The sequence below is a fragment of the Brassica napus genome, chromosome A1 (assembly GCF_020379485.1).
Source record: "Brassica napus cultivar Da-Ae chromosome A1, Da-Ae, whole genome shotgun sequence".
Lineage (NCBI taxonomy): Eukaryota > Viridiplantae > Streptophyta > Magnoliopsida > Brassicales > Brassicaceae > Brassica > Brassica napus.
The window spans coordinates 28,590,916-28,610,734 of NC_063434.1; the positions used below are offsets into that span (position 1 = coordinate 28,590,916).

Genomic DNA, 19,819 nt, shown 5'->3' on the forward strand with positions numbered 1-19,819 from the left:
AATATTCTGTTTCCTACTAAAACAAAAATTATTCGAAAGGGACTAGTATAACAATCCCAAGTATAATAATAAAAAAAAAATCTCAATCAGTACTCCTATATTTTTATGTACATGCGTAAGTTTTCTTCTATGTAAAATTGCAGAAAAGATCGCAATAGAATTTGTACAAAAATGAATTTTGTTTTCCTCCACAATATTTTTAAGAATTCAGGATTCTTTGATTAAATGCTTAAAATAGCAACAAGTGTTGGCACTTGCAAGATCTGATATGAAATTATACTCCACCAATAAAAGTAAAAGAAAGTTATTCCATTCGTTACGTCGAAAAGCAGCTGTCCTAGTTATAAGTCAAGTCGTGCAACTATATATATCATATGGTATAATGTGTTTTAACATCCACGAAAAGCCTCTTAATACAGGCTTTTAATAACTCAATTGGGACTTAAAAGAAAGAAACATCATTACAAATACTGTAAATTCAGTGTTGTTAGTTTTGTTATGTATACCTCTCGAAGTAGAACTTGGCCTCTTCCAAGAGTCATCAACTTGCATTAGAGAATTACTCCCCATGGCCCCAATGTAATCAACTTGTTAGTCACATCACATGAAAACCTATATACGTACAATGTCTAACTATTGTGGGCTTAGTTAAGGATAAAACTCCAAATATACAATTGTCTTATAGAACTAAAGCAGAAATAATGGGCCTAACATTAAGGCCTATTTATTAAATCTTGTTGGTTAAATGGGTTTGCTAAATGCGTTTTGACGTGTTAATAACCTTGCAAGAAACCCTAATAAGATTCGTATATTTAATACATAAAGTTTCCGCCCAGGCCGTGCAGGTACGTTCTGCTTAAGTTGTAATGTACGTCATTGCTAAGGAACTTGTAGATAGTTGACCCTTTTATTGCTGTTCGTGTTGTTATCTTAATATTGGGTAGTTAAGTAAAAAAGTGGTGAAAGATGGGTTGTTCGTACCAAAACTGTGAAGAAATCTTCACGACGCAACAAGATTGCTGATTCTCCACCCACTTGAACAAACATATCCAAAAAAGTCCAGTGCGTGGAATCTCCGTATAGCTACAAGAGAAAGAGCGTGAATGGCGAATGGACTTTGTCCCGACGCGACGAATCAGCCATTAGAACCTACTGAGGTTAATGTCGACAAAGAGACTCCATAGATGCTTGCTTCTTTTGGAATGTCTGATATCCCCGGGTTTTCTCAAGTGGAGCCACAAGCTTTGGCACCAGGCAATGTGTTTGGCCGCCCTGGAAGAAGATTCTAAGGCTTTTGAGTTTATCATTCTGAATCACAAGGAGTAGTTAGGAGACAAAAAAGTTTTGTTTTTATTACCTATGTTATGGAGTGCACTGACAACAAAAGAAAATTTCAAATATTCACTACAAGAAAACAAACAAGTTGATTCGCTACGGCAGACGGAAAACAAATTCGTAGATAATTATTTTTTCATGGATTTCCATCGGAAAAAAAAAAGTTTGGCTTCCAAAATTCCCGACGGAAACTAAAAAATGACTTATTTCGACGGATTCCTGATAGAAGAATTGACTTTCGTCGAAATTCTCCGCAGATTCTCGACTGAAGCCAATTTTTCAATTTTAAAGTCAACTGAGAGTATTGAAAATATAACACTTTAGGGATTAACGGTCTCAGAAAATTATCAGGGCATATGATAATGCAAAAATAAGTTTGAAATTTTATACTCCTTCCGTTTTATATTAAGTGTCGTTGTATAAATTTTTTCGTTACAAAATAAATGTGGTTTTCGATTTTCAATGCAAAATTTATTAATTTTATTCAGTTATTTATTTTTTTATTGGTTGAAATATGATTAGGTGTATAGGTAATCGTGTTTTTATATATGAAATATACAAAATTAATTGTTTCCTTAATCTGTGTGCACAAAGTCAAAATAACAATTAATATGAAACATATGGTATATAATTTTATATATATATACTCATTTTAGGGCAGATGTTGAAGTTTTTTCCTGGCAATCAAAATTTAAAATAAAATTCTAAAGAAATTATTAAAAACATAATATGTATAAAAACGTTAAGAAAATCTTATAATTTCATTTATTAATCTCTTACAATGCCATATATAATCAATTATTTATTCAAACACACTGTCCAAATCGAGAGATATCCATATATTTTATGCATTTTATATATGGTGGATGCTAGTGCTACACGTTAGTTATCTGCATATGCGATCTAATAATTCTGTACCTGGATGCATACCTCAATTAAGTCTTCCTCACATGCTTTGCATATTTTACGTTCTGTCACGTTTATAATTTCATTTATTTATCTCTTAATCAGATAAATAATATACATCCCATTCAACTTTGTAAGTCTATATGAATGCCTAATGAGTACCAAAGGTGCACATAACACACACCTTAATTATAAACATCTCTACTATTCCCACCAGCAAAAATGTCTCGTCTTTTCATTTTTCTAAACATCATATTCATATTAATCGCAAACACCACAGGTTTGACTGAACACTACGCAAAGCCAGATCCAATATCAAAGCAAAAGCCAAATCCAATACCAAAGCAAAGGCCTCCTACTTTTGCGATTCCAATCTTCAAAGACACCAAAACCGGTCTCTACTACACCAACATGACCGTCGGGCAGCCACCACTTTCCGTTAACCTAGTCCTAGACGTTAGTGGCTCAGCCTTATTCTTCCAATGCGGCAAACCCGGCTATAAGTCAACCTCCTATGACCCTATCCTCTGTGGGTCCCGTTGCTGCCCAACACCTAAAGACGAATGCTTCCATAACACTTGCTACGGCCCCTTCAGACCTACATGCAGAAACGAGACGTGTACATCTGCTGATGTCTCACTCGTCTCGTTTGCATATCTTTCTTTGATGCCTTGACAGAGCTTCCTGATGGTGCTAACGGCGTTCTCGGACTCGCTAATAGCTCCACGTCTTTCGTTAGTGACCTCGTCTCTTCTTACAAGATCCCTTACAAAGTCGCTCTTTGTTTACCTTCCAAGTCCGGAAAGGACTATTCCGGGAATGCTTACATTGGTGGCGGTCCGTATTTACTGCCACTAGACCATCGGTGCTTCTTATTACACTATTTCAGGTTAATACAGTAAATACAATTTCTTAAAACAGAATTTGACCTGTCGAACAGCGCATCCAATTCAACTCCGTGGATACAAAGTCGATCACTGACCCAAACCAAAGCTCATAAAATAAAACTGACCTATACAAACGAACAGAAGTAGAACTACTGTATATATCTAACCTGCTGGTGCAATTAGAATGTGTTTGCTCTTATTTTGTGATGAAAATGAATTATGTATTTATATCAAAGATTTCATAAATTTCTGGTAGTTCAAGAATTTTTTGGGCCTCCTAGCATTTTCATTATAATAAACTCTTCATTGTTATATAATTACTGATACTAAAACTAATATTTCATCCTTTTCATGAAAATGGAGTTCATTTTTGTTTTAAAAATAATTGTGATTAATATATTCTACACATAAATACTAATTTTATTCTGCTTTAATATATATATATATATATATATATATTCGATTCATTGAAAATTACTTTACAGACGAAAATCAGAAATAGCTTAAATTACTATACATATACTAATATTTTTAATATGCGTAAATGTATTTAAAAATACTTAGTATGAAACGCAAGGAAAATTAACTACATATTTTGTTGCAACTGACACTTGGCAGAAGGGTTGAGGTGCGCTATGGATCCATCGCATATGCCAACGAGTCTTTGATTTCAAGCTTAATCACTTGCTGCCTTAAATAAAAAAAATTAAATCATCGACTCTATTTTTGTTACGTCTCCTACATCACCGACCATATCAATTATGCACTTTATGTACGGTGTCCGTTACTCTTTAGTGATCTGCACATATACATGAGTTTGTTTGGCCTCTTGACGTTGCTATTATAATAACACTATACTATTAGCCTAAAAAATAGTTTTCCTTTGATTAAAATGATTTTATAAGTGTTTTTCATGAAGAAGGTTTTTAATAGTTTATATATACTTATTGTACGGCAGGTGTTGAAGATTATTTCTTGGCAATCAAAAGTTAAAACAAAATTCTAAAGAAATTACTAAAAACATATAATATGTATAAAACGTTAGAAAATCTTGTTTTCCAATTTTTATGGATCCAAAGCAGACCGACGAATCTTTAGCTTCAGTCTTCCTCGTTTGCTTAGTTTACTTTAATTCAGTTAAAAAACTTTTTGTCACGTTTATAATTTCATTTATTTATCTCTTATATACCATATCAAAATATCCCATACAACATTGAAACTTTATATATGCAAATACCTAGTGTCTAGTGATATCAGAGCAACAACATAACTCGCACATCTCTACCATTTCCCCACCATCAAAAAATGTCTCGTCTTTTCATTTTCTTAAACATTATCTTCGTTTTAATCGCAAACACGACTTCTTTAACCGAACACAACCTAAAGCCAAAGCCAAAGCCTAATACTTTTGTAATTCCTGTCTTCAAGGACACCAGAAGTGGTCTCTACTATACCAACGTGACGGTTGGCAAGCCACCAGTTGTTGCTAACCTAGTCGTAGACGTTAGAGGCTCAGCCTTATGGTTTGAATGCGATACGGTGGGCTATAACTCAACCACGTCAACCCCTGTCCCCTGCGGGTCCCCCGGCTGCGAACAAACTAAAGATAAATGCACCACTTGTCAAGCTTACTGAAATATTATGTGAAAGCTTGAGTTTATTCATTCCATATGATGAGTATATATACAAAGTACAATATCCTAAGTTAACTAGTACAAGATCCTGATAAGGATGAATCTAAGTTATAATAGGAATAGGAAACTTCTTCGTAGTTATCCCTTTACTCCCCCTCAAGTTGGCAATGAGGTATCACGAATGCCTAACTTGAACAACAGATATTGAAATGTAGGTGTAGGGAGAGCTTTAGTGAGAAGATCAGCTGGCTGTTCTTTAGTAGAAATATGCTCAAGACGCAGAAACTTGGCTTTGACAGCATCCCGGGTTGTGTGACAATCATTTTCTACATGCTTGGTGCGCTCATGAAACACTGGATTAGTAGCAATATGTATAGCGGATTTACTGTCACAGTGAAGAGTAATCGGTTGATCATGAGTGAAGCCGAGCATAAGAGTTAGTTTCTTCAACCATTTTAACTCACAAGTAGTATCTGCCATAGCTCGGTATTCTGACTCCGCCGAGGAACGCGAGACCGTGGGCTGCTTCTTAGTACGCCACGAGATAAGGGAATCACCGAGAAAAACGACGTAAGCGCTCAAGGAGCGGCGAGTAGTTGGACAAGAAGACCAGTCCGCATCACAGTAGGCCGAGATATGCATATTGCACGTAGCTTTGAGCATAATCCCTTGATCTGGAGTTCCTTTAAGATAGCGTACTACCCGAAGTGCTGCAGACCAATGTGCCTCTAAGGGCTTCTGCATAAACTGAGATAAGATATGTATAATGTAGCTCAAATCTGGGCGAGTAAAAGTAAGATATATGAGACGTCCAACCAAGCGACGATAGGGCTTTGGGTCCGTCAGAAGCGTGTGTGAGTTGGTTTTATCGGCCGGGACCAGTTTAGTATTAAGTTCTGTAGGTGTAGGAGAAGGCTTGGCGCCAAGAAGACCACATTCTGTGACTATATCCAGAGTGTACTTCCGTTGAGAAACAAAGATCCCCTCTGGCCCTCGTGCGACTTCCAAGCCAATAAAGTATTTAAGTTTTCCTAAGTCCTTCATCTTGAAGCACTTATGTAGATAATTCTTAAACCTCTGTATGACGGAGATATCATTCCCAGCTATAATAAAGTCGTCAACATACACCAAGATATGGAGACACACATTCCTGTCGTGATTGACATAGGAGAACAGAGAGTAGTCTTCACGACTTTGTGTGAATCCAAAGTGAAGTAGAGATTTACTCAATTTTGCAAACCAACACCGAGGAGCTTGTTTTAAACCATAGAGAGATTTCCTGAGGCGGCACACCTGATTAGGCTTGTCGGTTTTAAAACCTTGAGGTAGCTGCATATATATTTCCTCTTCAAGGTCTCCATGTAAGAAAGCGTTGTGAACATCCATCTGATGGATTTCCCAGCGTTGAGCTGCCGAGACAGCAAGTAGAAAACGAACTGTATTCATCTTTGCAACCGGTGCGAATGTATCTTTGTAATCAATACCAGCCTTTTGTCGATTTCCTCGGGCCACAAGGCGTGCCTTAGGACGTTCGACTGTGCCATCAGAGTTGTATTTGTTGGAGTATATCCATTGACACCCGATTGTTTTCTTGCCTGGCGGAAGTGTAGTGACATCCCACGTATGTTGTGATTCCAAAGCCGCAATCTCAGACTTCATCGCTCCATTAAACCGTGGGTCTCTTACTGCCTCAGAGTAATTACGAGGAACAGCCTCGGTTGTGATAGTAACCAGAAAAGCCTGGTGCTGTTTAGTAAATGCAGAGACAGATAAGTAGTTAGCAATAGGATACAGTGTCTTACCTGGAACCGCTATCGGAGAACTAGAATCAGAGAGTGAGAGATCGTGAGGGGGGGTCGTAGTCGTAGCTGCATGAGTAATATAATTCTTGAGTAGAATAGAAGGCTTCTTAGTTCTCTGTCCTCGACCAAGAACTTCCAGTAACCCTGGAGAAGGAACATCTTGTTGTTCAGTATCTGAAGAAGTAGGGGCCACTGGTGAAACATTTATTGGAGTCGGAGGCAGAGATACCGACGGTAGTGATGTTTCAGCCGGAGAAACCATATCTGGAGGTGGCAGTGGATTTGTAGAAGTTTCAGTATTTGCAGTAGGCGGAACAGAATCGGTATGTGGGACAGGATCCGAAGGTGGAGACTGAGTACTCCCCCTGGAGTCAAGAATCGGGTCGAGCCACTCATCTCCAGGTTCATTCACTTGCAAAACTGGTGGAGAAACATGAGGTGTATCGTCAATACCAGGGAATTTATCTTCAAAGAAGATCACATCTCTGCTAACAAAGAATTCATTCCGATCTATATCAAACAGTCTCCATCCCTTAGTGCCAAAAGGGTAGCCCACAAAGAGACACTTGCGACTGCGATCACCAAACTTATCTTTATCTCGACCGCGACGGTGAGCAAAACAAAGACATCCAAAGACTCGTAGTAGATCATACGCCGGCGGCTTGCCATGGAGTACTTCATACGGTGTCTTGCCATCCAAGAGAGGTGATGGTGTTCGATTAATAATGTGAGCCGCAGTCATAATACTTTCACCCCAAAACTCAACGGGAAGACGACCTTGAAAGAGACAAGCACGTGCAATATTAAGAATATGTCGATGCTTACGTTCAACACGGCCATTCTGCTGTGGCGTATCAACGCAAGACGTCTGATGCTGAATCCCATTCTTCTGGAAGAATGACTTAAGAACCATAAACTCAGAACCGTTGTCCGTGCGTACTATCTTGACATCATGACCAAATTGTTTTGCGGCCATAGCACAGAAGTTCTGAAGTAGATTAGAAACCTCCGACTTTTCCAACATTAAATAAGTCCAAACTGCTCTCGAGTGATCATCAACAATGGTTAGAAAATAATTTGCACTAGAAGAAGAGGGTGTTCGATAGGGACCCCAGACATCACAATGTATAAGAGAAAACGGTGCCTCTGCTTTATTAGAACTATCAGGAAAAACCTTTCGTGTTTGTTTAGCACGAAAACAAATGTCACACTGACTAAAATCACTAGGATCTATTTTAAAACTATCAAAAACCGGTAGAGTAGATAGAACTTTGTAGGAAGGGTGTCCAAGACGACGATGCCACAGAACCGTTGAAGATGATTTCGACGTTGATGCTGCTTGAACCCGTGCGACTTTGACCCCCGTAAAGTAGTAAACCCCCTCACGTTCTTCACCTGCTCCAATCAGAGTCCTCGAAAAACGGTCCTGTAAAACACACAATGTATCAGTAAAGATTGCTATGCATCCAGTTTGCTTTAATAATTTAGAAACTGATATCAAAGTGCAGTAGAATTCTGGCACGTATAGAACGTTGTGTAAAGAGTAGTCCTTGCTTAACCGCAAGGTACCCTGTTTTGTTGCTTGCGAAGCTTTTCCGTTCGGGAATGTTACTGATGAGGGGTGTATATCAGATACGTCATGAAGAAGTGATATGTCTCCCGTCATATGGTGAGACGCTCCTGTATCAATAATAGCATCAGTAATATATGTTTTACCCGACAGACGTTCCGAAGAAAGATTGGATTGCTGGTTCTGAAGAAGTGTGATTAATGAGGCGATCTGTTCATTGTTGATGGAAGTCGTGGCATGTGAAGCTCGACCACGACCACGTCCCCTGTTCCCACCAGAACGACCTCCTCTTCCTCCGCGGGAGTTTTGCGAAGATTGACCAGACAAGTTGCTGTTTGAGCGGTGATATTGTTCTTGATACCAATCCGGAAAGCCGTGTAGTAGAAAACACTCTGATTTTTCGTGTCCTGTACGTCCACAATGAGTGCACGAGCGGTTAGGATCACGAGAACGATAAGATGAAGTATCAGTAGTAGAAGAAGAAGAATCTTTTGTTGGTTCTGTTTTTGCAGAAAATCCTAGAACATCAGATCGTTGTTCCTTTGCTTTGGTGGAGATCATATTCTGTTCTTCTCGTATCACACGAGAATAGACAGTGTTGATATCTGGCAAAGGTTCTTCATCAGTAATGCGAGAACGAATTGAAGCAAAACGTGCATCATCCAAGCCAAAGAGAAATTTATGGACACGTGAATCTTCTCGTTCCTTTTCTATCTCAGATGCTGCATCGCAGGTACACGGGCGAGTTGTTTTAAGATTTTGTAACTCCTCCCATAGCTTCGTTAGTCGACCATAGTACTCAAGAACAGGTTGTCCATCTTGCTTGCAGTTTGTGATTGCATCTTGAAGTTGATGAACCCGGGTTCCGTTCTTGACTGAAAAACGTAAACACAGTGTTTCCCAAAGCTTGTGAGCATCCGGGACAAAGGTAACAGTTGAACGAACTTTCGCATCAATTGACGTTCGAATCCATCCAACAATCATAGCATTAGTAGTCAGCCAGCGAGAGAGATCTGGTTCAGAGTCGGGTTTTGGTATAGTTCCGTCAATGAAACCAGTTTTTCGTTTGGCTTGAAGCGAGTTACGAAGTTCTGTTGACCACTCCGAATAATTCTCGCTATTAAGCGTAACAGAAGTAATAAGAGCCCCTGGATTATCCGAGGGGTGAAGATAGTAAGGTGACGAAGCATTGATAGCTTGTGGAGTCACCGAAGTTGTATCAGTATTGATCGATGAAGATGAATTATCATCAGCCATTGTAGAAGTAGAACGTATATGTGTTTGAGAAATTTAGGTCAAAGAATCTTATAGCTCTGATACCATGAAATATTATGTGAAAGCTTGAGTTTATTCATTCCATATGATGAGTATATATACAAAGTACAATATCCTAAGTTAACTAGTACAAGATCCTGATAAGGATGAATCTAAGTTATAATAGGAATAGGAAACTTCTTCGTAGTTATCCCTTTACTTACCTCAAATCCGAGTTAACCTTTAACACCCAGATCGCTCCACTTATTAACGACGATGTCATGCTAAGGTACATGTCTCCATCATCAGCTTACGTTGCACCCAAACTTCCAGTGAGGGCGCGTATAGCTTGTAGAGGTTACTTCGAGGGCATGATGAATATGCTTCCGGCTGGTACTCTGGGCATTCTCGGTCTCGGTAATAGCTCCACATCTTTCGTTAGTAGCCTCGTCTCTTCTTACAAGATTCCCTTTAAAGTCTCTCTTTGTTTGCCTTCCAAACCTGGAAACAACCCCGGGTCCGTTTACATCGGCGGCAGCCCGAAACGTAAAGACCTAACGGGGTTATTGGTTTCCACTCCTCTTATCTCGAACCGGGAAACAAAAGAGCACGGGGAGGACTACAACTATTTCATAGATGTCAAATCTATCGAAGTCAACGGTAAGAGGCTCTCTTTCGACCATGATTTGTTGAAAAACAAGAGGGGTCATTGGGGACGCACGAAGATCAAGAACGTGATTCCTTACACTCTCTTGGAGGCGTACATTTACAAAGCTCTTGTCAGAGCCTTCTCGGAGAAAACCAAGAAGCGAAAAGCTGTGTATCCTTTCACTGACTGCTTTAGCTATAAAAGTTTTGGAGAAAAGTCTCTGTTGGGCAAGGAAACTCCGGTGATTAGTTTGGTGTTGGGAGAAGGAGCAAAGTGGGATATATACGGACCAAACTCGCTTGTAAAGGTAAACAAAAATGTTGTGTGTCTAGCGTTTCAGGAAGCTGACGAGTTTGAGTCACTGTTTCCAATCGAGATCGGAGGGTATCAAATGGAAGATAATCTAGTTGAGTTTGATCTTGAGGCTTCAAAGTTTTCTTTCACTTCTTCTCTTTTGCGTCACAACACATCATGTAGTCCACAATAATGAGTTCTACTATAAAGCTCAATATCTTTCAAACGCCATATTATTAATAAATCGACAAAAGACTCTCATCTAAGGGAGCCTATTGGTCGCTGAACTTTTACTTTTGTTTGTTCATTTTAGTTTCATAATGTGATTTTCTTATAACCTCACATTTTCAGAAAATGTTTGACGTTGCAAAATCACAAACAAGACGCTATAATAATAACTTACTATTGCGTAATATTGGTTTACAAAAGCAATTTGGAGGTATTGAAAATTTATTGGCTACAGTCAAAAAAAGCTTTAACAAAATGCTTCCGGCAGGTACTCTGGCTTTTTTTTTTAACTTGCAATTTTATCAGCAATCTCTTTTTCAATAAAAAGTCACGTACATTGCCTAAGAAAACAAAAAAAACATGTTTTTTTTTTTAAAACAGTTACGTACATTTGCCTAAGTCAAGGCTATTATGCTTTGGCTTTCCTCAGTAAAAAAAAACAACAAATTAGATTTCCTTTTTTCTTACCAATGCAAATTAGATTTGTTTAATTGTTTCTATTTTAAAATATGAGTGTAGTGTGATGTGTCTCTCTGTCCTTTTTATATCTCTCACACCCTCTGTGCGTGGCTCTGTAAAATCGGATTTTGATCAAGTAAAAGTGTGGATGCGATCTAGAGTTAGAACAAATGCAGCGTAGAAAACTAATTTCATTTTAAGTATAGTTTTGGGTCTGTGCATACAGATTAAGAAAACAATTAATTTTGTATATTTTTTACGTAAAAACACAATTACCTATACACCTAACTATATTTCAACTAATAGAAAAATAATTTGCCGAATAAAATTAATAAACTTTACATTGACAGCACACTTATTTTGTAACGAAACATTTTCACTACAATGACATTAAATATGAAACGGAGGGATAGAATATTTAACTTTCTTAAAAAAGAAGAAGAAGTAATCATTAGTATTATTATTATTTACATGTATTATTTGTTCTTGGAGAAGGAGCAAGTAACAAGACAATCACCTTTTTTCACACATAAATTTAAGTTAATATTTGTATTTTATAATTATGGTGCATAGATGAATTGTTATAAACTTTGTACTTGGAATTAAAGAAAATATTATACATAAACGTTTAAACTGAACACAACCCGAAATAAGAAATTGAATGAAAAAAAAAAGAAAAATAAATTGCCGAATAAAATTAATAAAGTTTACATTGACAACACACTTATTTTGTAACGAAATATTTTCTCTACAATGACACTAAATATGAAACGGAGGGATGGAATATTTTACTTTCTTAAAAAAGAAGAAGAAGTAATCATTAGTATTATTATTATTTACATGTATTATTTGTTCTTGGAGAAGGAGCAAGTAACAAGACAATCACCTTTTTCACACATAAATTTAAGTTAATATTTGTATTTTATAATCATGGTGTATAGATTAATTGTTATAAACTTTGTACTTAAAATTAAAGAAAATATTATACATAAACGTTTAAACTGAACACAACCCGAAATAAGAAATTGAATGAAAAAAGAAAAGAAATGAAAGTCAAATACACCAATCGAGTCAATGACAACATTATACATCTTCTTATGTACTAATTTAATGTTTTATTATATAAGCCTTTAAAATTTATTTTGCTAGGATTTAAAAAAAAAATGAAAACACTCTATTTTATAAATATCATTTTTATTTACAATTAAAAAAGATAATATTAAATACTCTTTTACAATTTTGTTTAGGATTTTAGAAAAGGAAAATTACTCTCATATAACCTATTACAATTATATTCTCTTTAGAATTTTAGAAAAAAAAATCGCTATCAAATAATTATTTTTAGTTATTAATTAATAATTTTAAAAGTATTATTTCTACAATTCGTATGAATACAAATTTTACACTTCTATTGTTAATTAAATAACTTTTAGTATCATGTTCATCATCAAATACTCTCTTAAAAAATATTATCAAATAAATTTTTACAACTCTCTTCTGGTTAAGACCAAAAAAATATGATACAAATTTCTATTGTTTTGGTTTTTTTTTTAAGGAAAAAAACTATCAAATATTCTTTTACAGTTTTTAGGATTTTAGAAAAGGAAGTAAATACTACATAATCTTTTACAATTTTTTTTTCTAGGTTTTAGAAAAATAAAAGTTTTATCAAATAATTATTACCACTTAATATTAACTATTTTTAAAAGTTGCATTTTCAAAATTTGTTGTTTTCAATATCACTAATATTTTTACAATTTTTCTTGTTAATTAAATAATTGTACTATCAGGTTTATCATTAATTTTTTAAGTAAAAAATATTATTAAATAAAAATTTACATTCTCTCTCGTCAGGATTTAGAAAAAAAAGAAAAAAAAATCTTACTTGGTTACGATTAGAAAATACTTTTTTTTTTAGAAATCTCTTTTATTTAGGATTTTAGGAAAAGAAGAAGTTATTTTCAGATAATGACAGTTTTTATTGACACATTCACGATCTAATTTTTTTAATTGACAGATGTCACAATCATATGATGTGAATTGTTTGAAGTTAATTTTGGTTTATATTTTCTTACACAAAATTATTAAAAAGTAAGTTAGTTAATTATAAGAAAAAATAAGATTACTTTTATATTTTTATTTTATTTATACTTTTAAAAAGGAAATTAAATATTTTATAATTAATTTTCTTTTCGTTTTATACAATTATTTTATTTTTAATAGAAAAAAATTCTGTTTAATTATTTATTTATTTTGTCTTATACATACAAACACATATCCATCATATTCATACATACTCATGTACGACAACAACATTAAAATTAAAAGTTATGTTAGCATCATAAGATGTAATAACGATAATAAGAATTTGAGTTGTATTAAGAGATTAAAAGAAAAATACTTAGGCAATATTTCTCATTTAAATACTATTGTGTTTTGTAAAAATCATATGTGGAAGCTTAAACCTCAATATGGATTAATATTTATAGTTAATTTTGGCATGGCGACCAATATTCATGATAAAAAATGCCGATGCTGAGAAGTCGAAGAAGCAAAAAATGCCGGTGTACTTAGGAATCAACAGCATCCGGAGAGAGTTTCTTATTGGCTACTTGAACACTCTGACTTGGCCGCAGCTCGACTTCCTTCTTCGAATGATATTTAGTGAAAAATTCACTTTAAAGCATAGCACATATTCTACTATCTGGTTCACTGGATATAGATATGGTCATCAGACCATCTCCAATGGTTCTTCAATTTCCACTTTCTGCACAATATTTGTTTTAAAGACACTTTATTTTTTTTCATTTCTTCAAATTTTGAAGAATTAATCACTTAAGAGATTTATGTATTTAATGTTTCTTTATAAATCTAATATTTTATGTTTATTATTTATGTTATTTGTAGTAATTGTATCATATAATAATGTTTAAATTATAATTTAATTATTATTATTAAAATAAAATAATTGGGTTAAATTAGTAAATTTAAAAAGTATAAGGTGTTATTAATAATTAATTATAGAGTGATGGTAGAATATACTTAGAATGTAATTTTTGAAGAACTTCATACTTTGGAAAAAAAATGAAATTAAGCATTGGAGATGATCTAAAGACATCTGCTTCTTATTACACTATTTTAGTTAAATGAAACTACTAAGCATTGGAGATGATCTAAAGACATCTGCTTCTTATTACACTTTTTCTTTTTTTTGAAACAGCTTATTATTACACTATTTTAGTTAAATACAGTAAATATAATTTCTTAAAAAAGAATTTGGCCTGTCCAACAGCGCCTCCAGTTCAACTCCGTAAATACAAAGACGATCACAGACTCTAACTAAAGCTCATAGAAACAATTTTCTAAACTAAAAAAGAAACAGAAGTTGAACTTCTGTATATATCTAACTTTCTGGGGGTTATATTATTGCCCTTAACCATTTATATTATTGGTTTGTTACCCAACCCAACTAACCAAAACCGAAATTTTATTTTTATCTTTTTACAAAATCGATAACTTTTAACTTTTTACAAAACGGATGAATTTATCTCTTCCCCTTTCTTCACAAATCCATCACCAGTGAGATTAACCCTAATTTATAAATAGTTTAATACTAATACAATAGGTCAATAATACTACAACATGTACTCTAATATAAATGTCTAATGAGTTCTAAAGATAAACATCACAACCTTTCTTTTATCAGCAGTTATGGCTCGTCTCTTCATTCTAAACGTCTTCTTCGTTTTAGTAGCAACCACCACATCTCTGACTGAACACAACCCGAAAAGCCTAAGCCAAGACCAAAGCAAAACTCTCATGCTTTTGTACTTCCGGTCTTTAAAGACACCAAAACCGGTATCTACTACACCAACGTGACCGTCGGCAAACCATCGCTTGTGGTTAACCTAGCTGTGGACGTTAGAGGCTCAGCCTTATGGTTCCAGTGCGACAAGCTTGGCTATAACTCAACCAACTACACCCCTATTCTCTGTGGGTCCAACTGCTGCAAACAAACTAAAAATCAGTGCCTCACTTCATTGCATGGGCACCTACGGACCACCTTGCAGAAATGACACTTGTCACGCTTACCTCCAAACCCAAATGACCTACAACACTGTCCTCGCTTCTCTAGTTAAAGACGATGTTGTCCTAAGCTACACGTCACCGTCAACTAAACTCGCGGCGAGGCTGCCTCTCGCTTGCATGTCTGCCTCAGAGGTCGTGGCCGGGCTTCCGTATGGTACTCAGGGCATTCTCGGACTCGGTAATAGCTCAACGTCTTCCGTTAAGGTCATGGTCTCTTTTTTTTGGTAAAATAGGTCATGGTCTCTTCTTACAAGATTCCCTTTAAAGTAGCTCTTTGTTTGCCTTCTAAGCCCGGAAATGATTTCGGGCCTGTTTACATCGGCCCGCCGAACCGTAAAGATGTCAGAAGGTTATTGGTTTCCACTTCTCTTGCTCAATCCCGGAGAAAAGAGAACGAGGGGAGGATAATATATTACATAGATGTGAAATCTATCCAAGTCAACGGAAAAAAACTCTCTTTTAATCATATGATTTATTGACTTTTAACAAGACGAGTCATTGGGGCGGTACAAAGATCCCTTACACTCTCTTGGAGACTTCCATCTACAAAGCTCTTGTTAAAGCCTTCGTTGGAAAAGCTCAAAAGCAAAAAGCCATGTATCCATTCACTGACTGTTTTAGCTTAAAAATTTTGGAGGAAAATCTCTGTTTCACATCTCTCAAGACATGATCTAGAGCCGTTTAATGCTTGGAAGCTGACTCAACTATTTGTGTGAAGTTAAAATTAAAACAATTTAACTTAAAAATCACAAAACAAAAATGCACCAGCCGGGAATCGAACCCGGGTCTGTACCGTGGCAGGGTACTAATCTACCACTAGACCACTGGTGCTTGTTGATAAATCACTTCTCTCTTCACAAAAGACAATCTTAAACTAACATATACTGCTGTCAAGTTTTAGACAAACTAATGTCTCAAAATAGTGTGGCAAAGACTCACCACTTATGTCTATATTTCTTGAATAAAGTGGTTGTTGCATTGCTCCAAATTAAACTCAAAACAGTTTGCCTTTAGTTTAGTAGATTCTACCTCATTCATCTTCTATTCTAGTTATTTCAGGCAGTGAACTTCAAGAAGCCAGTATACAAACAAGTCCTGTTTCGCTCTCATCTCCAGTGAAAAAGAAACACAAACTCAGAGAATAAGCTGTCCTTGATATACACTATGTTTGGTGAATAATCCTTGAATGAGAAAATACAATCACTGTTCACTTTCCTTATTTGATCTAAACCAAAGTGTGAGATCCTGTCATCTTCTTATTTTCTCATCAAAGATTCTCTCGATTTGATCCGCAACAACCTTAGCCACCACCTCAGGAGCAAACTTCTTGACCATATCCTCTCTTCCACGCTTCCCTTTAACCTTCGCTTCATCAGGTTCACTCATCACACGCCTCATCAGCACCCTAAGCTTATCAACAGAAGGCTCTGCCCATTGATGCCCTTCAAAAGGACCTTCCTTCACTTCACTCATCTCCTCAACCACCAACGGATAACCATTCTCTTCAGTCAGATACTCCGTGGGCCCAGACCAGTTCGTAGCAATCACAGGCAAAGACATCGCCATAGCTTCCACTATCGGCCGTCCCCATCCTTCCCCTCTCGTAGGCAACACAAACGCATCAGCCGCTTTGTACAACCGAGGCAAATCAACCTGAGCTATGTGTTTATCAATCACATAAACAAAAGGGAAACCATCTTTCCCCTCTTCAAGACTCAACTCTTTCACAAAATCAACAATCTTGTTCCCAAAATCTCTATCTGAATGATAAGCGTTTGTCAACAGAAACAGAGCAACATTGTCTTCACCAGAGAACTCTCTCAAGTAAGCTTTTAACAACACATCCCAACCTTTCCTCTTCTCCCACTTAAACACACTCAAGAACACAAACCCTAAACTCCTCGTTCCAGAGCCACCTAAAACCAAATCCCCAATCTCCACCAAATCCAAAGGCTCATACTTTAAAGGATCAAACACCTCAACATCAACAGGCTGCACAATCTTAACAACCTTAGACGAATCAACACCACTTTGCACAAACGACTCTACATGAAACTCAGTAGGAACCCAAACACGATCCATTCCGTTACACCGCTCCACGTGCTCGTCATTGACTCTATCAGTCTCAAACATTGTTCTACCAATCACAGCCGCAAAGTCTCCGTAGTAACCGTAAGGAGGACAAGGAAGAGTCTCGAACAATGGCGGATACCACGCGCCAGGCTCGCTGTGGCAAACGACGATCGTCTCGTTGGGTCTACACTCTGTTCTGTGCATTTCGATGGCGAGCTCTTTCGTCTCTGTGGCTAAACCGTTCCAGAACTCGATTGATTGGAGATCGCCGTGGTGCTCGATTGTGATTCGGAACTTAGGGGGTTTGAGATTGTGGTGGAGTGATAGGATGTAGGACCATGCTTCTGAGCTGTAGCCGCCGCTCGAGAGGAAAGGAGCCATCCATAACACGCAATGAGACGGAGTTTTAAGAGTATCGGATTTGGAATTGGAGGAGAGAGATTGAAGATAGGTGGAGATGCGATTCGTGGTGAAGATGAGTCTAAGAGTTTGGGATTTGTAGAGATCGGTCGTGGTGAAGGAGAGTATGAGTATAGAAAGGAGAAGGAATAAGATCGAAGAAGTGTAGACGAACGTGGTGAATCTCCATGGTCGCTTCGTTCGATCTGGTGGTTGCTCCATCGATGCAGAGAGAGAGACGAAAGAAACAGAGACGGAGATTCAACGCAGTGAGAGGCCCATTAATAATTTTAGGCCCATTAAGAATTTTAGGCCGTTATTTATAGACAACATAGCTACTACTGCTCTTACAGACGAATCAATTGCTCTAATACTCTCGGGTGAAAAAAAAATTTCTCCAATGCTCCTCCTCCTTCTTCCTTTTTTATTTAATATTTATTTAAATCATAAAAAAAATATTAAAAATCTACGAACCTGACAAAATCTAGTTATTTACAAATTTACCAGCGGACTATCCAAACTCAAACTATACCCATCCATTAAACTCAGATCCAGACATAAAAATCTACATATCAACTAAGTATTTTTAAGTTTTACTCATTCTTTCTATTTCTTCACTGAAACAAATCAATCTTATTTTTTCATCTTTTTATCATATGGGAAAGGATAATCTTCAAATAAAAGACGAATCAAACTTTTCTATAAAAAAAAATTAACGAAATAACAAATCACGAATTATTCATCGAAAGAGAAGAAAAATCGAACCCAAAATAGTATAACTTAGTAAAACTTGATATAACTATAAAACTTTGTACAACTTAGTAAAATTTTAAATAGTTTAGATTGTATAACTTAGTAATACTTTGTGAATTTTGTGATGATGACTTAATTTGATAGTTACGTTTTTGTATGAAGTGATGCTTCCTAAGAACAAAACTGAAACTATCTAACCTCTAATGGTGGAGACATGGAACAAAGTGAGAAGGATAGTGGTTTAGGTAGTGGAGAGATGAAAAAATGTGTAGATAAGAGTGTAGGAAAGAAGGACAGTACAAGTAATAAGGAAAAAATATCGTGGAGATAAGCAAAACGAGAAAGAAGCAATGAAGAACAAATCAATTATTGGCAACCAATACAAGTGGTAAAGAAAAAAAAAATCAATCATTGTCAACCAATACAAATTCTTATAACTTGGTCCATGCTGGTCGACGCATCAGTGTAATGTAGATCCCGGTGAAAAGAACATACTCTACATCACCAACGACGAGCACCGTCAAGATAACGATCTGCTATATGATGATCTTCAAGCTCCAGAGTGTGAAGTGTACTTAGGAATCAACAACACCCGGATAGAGTTTCTTATTGGCCACTTGAACACTCTGACTCGGCCGCAGCTTGACTTCCTTCTTCCAATGATATTTAATGAAAAGTTCACTTTAGGGCATAGCGCATATTCTACTATACGGTTCAATAGATATAGATATGGTCATCAGACCATCTCCAATGGTTCTTCAATTTTCACTTTTTGCCCAATTTTTGTTTAATTTTAGCTTCAAAGGCACTTCATTTTTTCATTTATTCAAATTTTGAAGAATTAAACGGTATTTCTTCAAATTTGAAGAAATTCTGTTCAGTTCTTCATTTTTTGAATATGAACTTTTTTTATTTATGAATTAATCCTTAACTTTAACTTATTGTTAATTTATATTTAAATAAACTATAAGTGTCGATGTCACCTAATTAGTTAAATTTTATATTATTATTTTTTGTCTAATTTGATGCTAATAATGGAAAGCATTAAAATATTAATTTTCGAGTATTCTGTATTTGATTTGGAAGAATTTGAAATAAAATAAGCTCATTTTTTTGTTTTGAAATGTTTGGGTTAATCGCTTAAGAGATGTATGTATTTAACGTTTCTTTATAAATCTAATATTTTATGTTATTTGTAATAATTGTATCATATAATAATGTTTAACTTATAAAATAATTATTATTATTAAAACAAAATAATTGGGTTATATTAGTAAATTTTAAAAGTATAAGGTGTTATTAATAATTAATTATAGAGTGATGATAGAATATATTTTTTGAAGAACTTCATATTTTGAAAAAAAATGAAACTAAGCATTGGAAATGATCTAAAGACATCAGCTTCTTATTACACTATTTTAGTCAAAGAGAGAGACGAAAGAAACAGAGACGGAGATACAAAGCAGTGAGAGGCCCATTAAGAATTT

At 35.8% G+C, this 19,819-nt stretch overlaps 2 protein-coding genes and 1 long non-coding RNA gene across 3 annotated transcripts; 1 reads left to right on the forward strand and 2 right to left on the reverse strand.

The window, feature by feature from the left end:
* Positions 1-888: 888 nt before the first annotated feature.
* LOC111199337 lies at positions 889-2,319 on the reverse strand. Its single transcript, XR_002653329.2, has 2 exons — positions 2,266-2,319; positions 889-1,272 (listed from the first exon to the last, which is right to left on the reverse strand). It is a non-coding gene; the product is annotated as an uncharacterized LOC111199337 (long non-coding RNA).
* A 7,236-nt stretch (positions 2,320-9,555) lies between these two features.
* On the forward strand, positions 9,556-10,524 carry LOC106434569 (probable aspartic proteinase GIP1). Its single transcript, XM_013875436.2, has one exon. It carries the CDS (start codon positions 9,556-9,558, stop codon positions 10,522-10,524), a length of 969 nt encoding a protein of 322 aa, XP_013730890.2.
* Positions 10,525-16,190: 5,666 nt separating this feature from the next.
* On the reverse strand, positions 16,191-17,868 carry LOC106434591. Its single transcript, XM_013875460.3, has one exon. It carries the CDS (start codon positions 17,799-17,801, stop codon positions 16,356-16,358), a length of 1,446 nt encoding a protein of 481 aa, XP_013730914.2. The 5' UTR covers positions 17,802-17,868; the 3' UTR covers positions 16,191-16,355.
* Between the last annotated feature and the right edge of the window lie 1,951 nt (positions 17,869-19,819).